The 6,000-nt window shown below is 42.5% G+C and overlaps 1 protein-coding gene across 2 annotated transcripts in view; it reads left to right on the top strand.

Annotated features, from left to right (window-relative positions):
• Window positions 1-329: 329 nt before the first annotated feature.
• Window positions 330-6,000, top strand: part of MATN4 (matrilin 4) — a 157,061-nt gene continuing 151,390 nt past the window's right edge. The window contains exon 1 of one of the 2 annotated variants that reach the window (XM_069751761.1): window positions 330-455. In XM_069751761.1, coding sequence (XP_069607862.1) covers window positions 453-455 — 3 coding nt within the window. In that variant the 5' untranslated portion in view covers window positions 330-452. The remainder of the gene's footprint in view (window positions 456-6,000) is intronic. The other variant, XM_069751762.1, reaches the window with a different exon arrangement.

Here is a 6,000-nt window from a genome sequence, read left to right as displayed (position 1 = left end):
AGCACCGCCATCCTGTCAATGAGACACTACTTATTCATCCTGTGCTGCTCGGCACACAGAAGAGTTATTGATCACAGTCACCAGTGTCACACAGAACGTGCCATCCAGAAAGGCTTGGTCCTTACCTAAAAGGTAAACTCATTTTCAAACACGCTAAAAAGATATCATGTGTTAATAGTGAGAGGAACAGCAAAGAGCAAGTCTTCCGATGAGGAACTGGCACGTCTATATATTACATGGCCACATCAATAAAGGGGTTGTCCTTTCAACATACTTTTGCCTGTAACTAAGTGATACGTTAAAAAACAAACAGAGCTTTTCCTGGGTCCAGCGCATTGTCGACTGAGCCCTTTAGCTCAATGATTGACTGCAGCGATGTCAATGTGGCATTACTGCTGAAGCCCATCAATAGAAACTGAGGCAGCGGCAAAGACATAGTACTGGACCAAGGCATGGTAAGTAAGGATCAATTGGTTTTTTAACACTATTATTATTGTATTGTTGTATTGTTGTCGCAATCAAGCGATCATAGGTTCAAGTTCCCAGTGCGAACTAAAAAAAAGCTAAAAAGTAAAAAAATATAGAAAACTGCAAATTTAAATTGCACCTCTTTTCCCCTTTAAAAACAATGACATTAAAAAAATTAGTAAAACAATTACAGTCTCCTATGAAGCCCTTTGTGGATGGGCTACACAGGAATCCCAAAATGGCAACCATAGGAGCTTTCCATAGGCCACTGGATGCCATGGCAATCCATTGATAACCCAAAAGCACATCCAGGGAGGACCGATGGGCTCCCGAAAGGACACCCAAGCAGGATGCCTTACTTTGTTTGGTGATTACCAGTTGTATTTAAGGGACTTAATTGTAGTGACTGGAACACATTTTAATTGCTGCTGTTAGTGGCTGTACAACACTGCAGGCGCAAGCTTTGGAGCAAACTCAGCTCCTGAGCCGACTCCACACTAGAGCCACAATATGGGACGTGCTACACTTCCTATATAATGAAGAAATTGGCCAAAATAGTAAACTACTAATATTTTAACAAATTGCTAAATTCTTTATGGAAACATAAATAAAAAGTAAATTTCATATGACTGTCAAATTATTGTATATGTCAAACAGTGGAATATAAAGCTAGCTACACTTGGAAAGGTCACAATCACTACCTACCAGTGTGTTGCTCTTAGGCCATTAATTAATTTTGGGTAAATCATGTGCAGCGCCCCAGAGTTCTGGTCGTTGCAGTAATGTCACTCTGCCACAAAGGGGAGTGATGTTATGTCTGATTGCACTAAAGGAGTTCACCTGACCAGGTATCACAGTCACACATTACACTTCACACTCCGGCCACTAGGGGGAGCAAAAGGCACTATGTATTAGGCCACTCCTCACACTGGTAAAACTAGGGGTCGGATAGGAAGTTAAAACAGAACGCAGCCTGGGAGAGTCCAGGGAGGACCTGTCAGGGGTGGGTTCCTGACAGGGGCCTAGCAGAAAGAGTAGAAAGTGACGGAACCGCACCTGCACTACCTTGCAGCGGTATCCTAAGAAAGGATACGAAGAGAAGGATATTGTGGAAAAGTGAGAAATGAGATCAAAGCACAAAGGAGAGCCAGTAGGAGTCGTGCCCCGAGAACGCCAACATCCTACTGAGGCGCGTAGCCGGTGAACGGAACACCGAGGAAGTAACTGACTCCAAGCACTACTTCAAATACCGCAGGACAGTTGATTATAGGTTGGCTGTCTACCATACATCACCTAAGAAGACATAGGGGGCAAGCGTGAAGAGGGGTGTCTCTAGGGTCCCAGATTAGCTCCGAGCCTTCCCGTCAAACGGGTGCGTCCTATCCAGATAAACTTGGGGGACAGAGAGAGAGAGAGAAAGAACGAACACGAGAGTTGTGAGGACTATCCCGAATGCTCAGCAGGGAAGGACTACAACACACAGGCGCTAGTGGTAGGCACTGATTTCCACCTGCAAGGGGAACTCTGGATGTGCCTTCGGACCAGCCGGTCTCAGGCAGCCCTGTTAGCAGTGCTCTGGATTGAGGATCCCGAAGTCTTCAGTAAAAGGTAAAAAGACTGCAACCCTGTGTCCTCGTTATTAACCATGCTTCACATCAACACCACCTACACTACTGGGAAGCCCTGGGGATATACTTCACCTGTGGGAAGGTATACCATCTAGCTGCCATCACATCACAACACTGGATCCCAAGCAGCGTCGGTCACCCTGACCGAATGCCACAGGTTGCGTCACGAAACCTTAGCCGACTTTCATCACCCCCTTTCATTGGACGCCCCTTAGCAGGGTCACGGACCGGGTCCAGCCACTGTGACAACCCTAGAACGGAGACAGAGAGGACCCGTACCGAGTAACCCGCGGCCCTGCATCTGGGGGCGCTCCACATGCACAATTGCATACTCCAAGAATGAAGTGTTCAAATATGGACAGACATACTGCATACCTCACTAGATGTCCTCACAAGTGTCCCGGGGTGACAGATTCCCTTTAATCCAAAATACCAGAGCGCATAAAATGTGTAGCAGTCAAGGCATACAACCTCTAAGACAAAAGGGTGGTTATGTCATGAAAATGTTAATTTTGCAAAAATCGTAATTTTAAATTCAATAAAATAACACATATAAAGCTTAGGAGATACATCAAAATATGAAAGAGTTAATAAAACCAGAGGTGTCAAACTGCAATCCTCAAGGGCCGAAAACAGGTCATGTTTTCAGGATTTCCTTGTACTGCACAGGTGATAATTTAATCACCTACACACATAATGATTACAGCACCTTGTGCAAAGCTAAGGAAATCTTGAAAACACGCATGGTTTGCGGCCCTCGAGGAATGCAGTTTGACACCCCTGAATAAAACAATATGCATGGAAAGATCAATGATTATTCCATTATGACATTAATGAAAAAAAGTTGCACAGTTGATCTATGGAGGTGAAATAAGCTGAAATCTTCTAACGTTGCAAGATTTTCATAACCTACTTGAGAGAACAGCAATAACAATCTCAGCTATGATGATGTTTTGAAGCAGAAACTGAGCAGAAACTCTCCAAATCCTCTTCAAATGCTAAAAACTCCTCAAAAACTTGGAGCTTCCACTCAGTTTCCACTCGAATAATGCATCAAAAAGTCTCAGTGTGAGCACACCATTAGGAAGAAGCATGCATATAAATAATGGGGCCCCATATCAAAAGTCCTAATTTTGCCCCTCCAAGAAAAACAAATATTTGGCAGGGGAACAGAAAAGCTTTTATTACCATTTTGCAGCCCTTACAAGGTAATTTTGCCACTATAGAAGCCTCTTAGTGTTCCCACACACTATAATGACCCCCACTAGCACTCCAAACAGTATAATGGCCCCTACACAACCCTCCACACAGTGTAAGGGCCTTTGCACAACTCTCCACACCGTATAACAGCCCTCCATAGCATTCCAAATAATATGTTGGCCTCTACAAATAGTCATGCACATAGTATGATGGCCCTCACAAATAGCCCTCCACATAGTATGATGGCCCCACAAATGCTCCTTCGGATAGTATGATGGCCCCCATAAATATCGCCCACATAGTATGATGGCCTCCACAAAAAGCCTTCCACATAGTATGATGGCCCCACAAATAGACCTCAACATAGTATGGGCCTCACAAATAGACTTCTACAAAGTATGATGATCCCACAACTAGTCCTCTACATGGTACGATGGCCCCATAAACTGTCATCCACATAGTATCATGGCCCCATAAATAGTCCACTGCATTTCCAGAATTACCGAACCCTGAAGTGGTTAAAAGAAGTGACATAAGGCCTCATTCACAAGTCATTATTTGGTCATTATTTTACATCAGTATTTGTAAGACAAAATCTGGAGTGGGATGATCAGAGGAGAACTATAATAGAAGCACAGCAGAACTTCTGCAATTTTTATTATATATGGAGGTAGCTGCTCCTAGTTGGCACCTGTTCACATTAGCTTGGAAGTGCCAGTCAGTCTTTTTGTCATTGTCATGGTCTTCAAACAAAGGATATGTAACAAGGAACATTGATCAAATGGGGCTATGATTGATCCGCAAAAATAGCAGACAGCACTTTCACCCAAATAACTAATGTATGAATCGGCCTGAGATGTTGATGTTTCTAGTTATTGGTCAATTCCACCCGTTATTGTTGGGTACCACTGCTGTTCCTGGGGGAAAAGGGTTCAATTTGAGATAAACAGAGTGTGTTAACTTGATCTTGGCTCCTACAGCAGCCTCATGGTCATGTCTATCATACACACGTGTGGATGCTTATACCAGTTCAATAAGAAGTGCATTGCAAAGTACATTTCATAATATTTATGCTACAGGGAAATTTCTAATTGATTACGAAAGAACCTCACCTTAGCCTATACTTGTTTCCTTTTTATTCCAAATTATCTCTCATATTGCATATTCTACCTTGCAACAACATGTTCCAATGTTTTTGTTTTTATAAGCCCTGCTATGCCAATCCTTATAAAACGCTAAACGCTAAATGTCAGAATAACTTAAATTCTATGGGCCATATGAAAAAGCCATGTTGATGGAATATGTAAGTGTAAATAAATTATATGACAGCTTGTGGAAGATCAAAATTTTTGAAGAATCACAGTGAACCCTTAATCTGACAAGTTAGGAAAAGCAGATGGGAGACTGTAAGCTGGAATGTACACATACAGAGAGTGGCTTATTAGTGAGGCTCGGGAACACAGGGATGGGGTGAAGAATCTGGAATCATAATCATAGTTCTCCATTCTGCATGCATTTAAATAATATAGAGAAATCAGGTAATGTAGGTAAAACATCAGACATTATAATATTATTAATCTATGCATTATCTACATCAGGGGTGTCAAACTGCATTCCTCGAGGGCCGCAAACCATGCGTGTTTTCAAGATTTCCTTAGCTTTGCACAAGGTGCTGTAATCATTATGTGTGTAGGTGATTAAATTATCACCTGTGCAGTACAAGGAAATCCTGAAAACATGACCTGTTTGCAGCCCTTGAGGAATGCAGTTTGACACCCCTGATCTACATTATTAGGAGAATCAAGATATACATTTGTTTTAATGTGTAAGAATTTTATTTTCTGTGTGTCTGTTGCGGATTGACTAGTGGTTAGGATAAGCACCAGAAGAATTCAACAATTGAGCTACTATAAGAAACGCTACTCTTGGCCGTATAGATTCTGTAGCTGTCACATATATAGTCATTTCTAGTACTGCTATCTGTCTCAACTTTCTCATGAGCATGCAATCTCAGTTTGGCCAGTATACATGTTTCAATTGTGTGAGAGAAAAGCAGTAGTTTATGTCTCATGGGAACCAATGATTAGACATGATAAAATCCATAATGTTTGATCAGAGGTAGGGTTAAGCAAACCCAAACTATAAAGTTCAGAGTTCGTAGTGGACTTCTAGTGTTCGATACGGACCCTGAACACAGACTTTCTACTGTATGTTTGGTTTCCTGTTCAGGTCCAGAAGTCTAATAAAGCTTGTTGAAAGGCTGCAGTGCAGCCAATCAACAAGTTTTAAAGGGACTCTGTCACCTAAATTTGGAGGGAACAATCTTCAGCCATGGAGGCGGGGTTTTGGGGTGTTTCATTCGCCCTTTCCTTACCCGCTGGCTGCATGCTGGCTGCAATATTGGATTGAAGTTCATTCTCTGTCCTCCATAGTACACGCCTGCGCAAGGCAAGATTACCTTGTGCAGGCATGTACTACGGAGGACAGAGAATGAACTTCAATGCAATATTGCAGCCAGCATGCAGCCAGCGGGTAAGGAAAGGGTGAATCAAACACCCAAAAACCCCGCCTCCATGGCTGAAGATTGTTCCCTCCAAATTCAGGTGACAGTGTCCCTTTAAGGCTGTGGGCACTATTTGCTCAATCACAGCCATGTCAAGTAATGACATGGCTGTGATTGAAAGGACAGTTAAAATAAATAAAC

The sequence above is a fragment of the Ranitomeya imitator genome, chromosome 2 (assembly GCF_032444005.1).
Source record: "Ranitomeya imitator isolate aRanImi1 chromosome 2, aRanImi1.pri, whole genome shotgun sequence".
Taxonomy (NCBI): Eukaryota; Metazoa; Chordata; class Amphibia; order Anura; family Dendrobatidae; genus Ranitomeya; species Ranitomeya imitator.
Note: the sequence above shows the minus strand (reverse complement) of the source record. Positions and strands in the feature narration are given on the sequence as shown.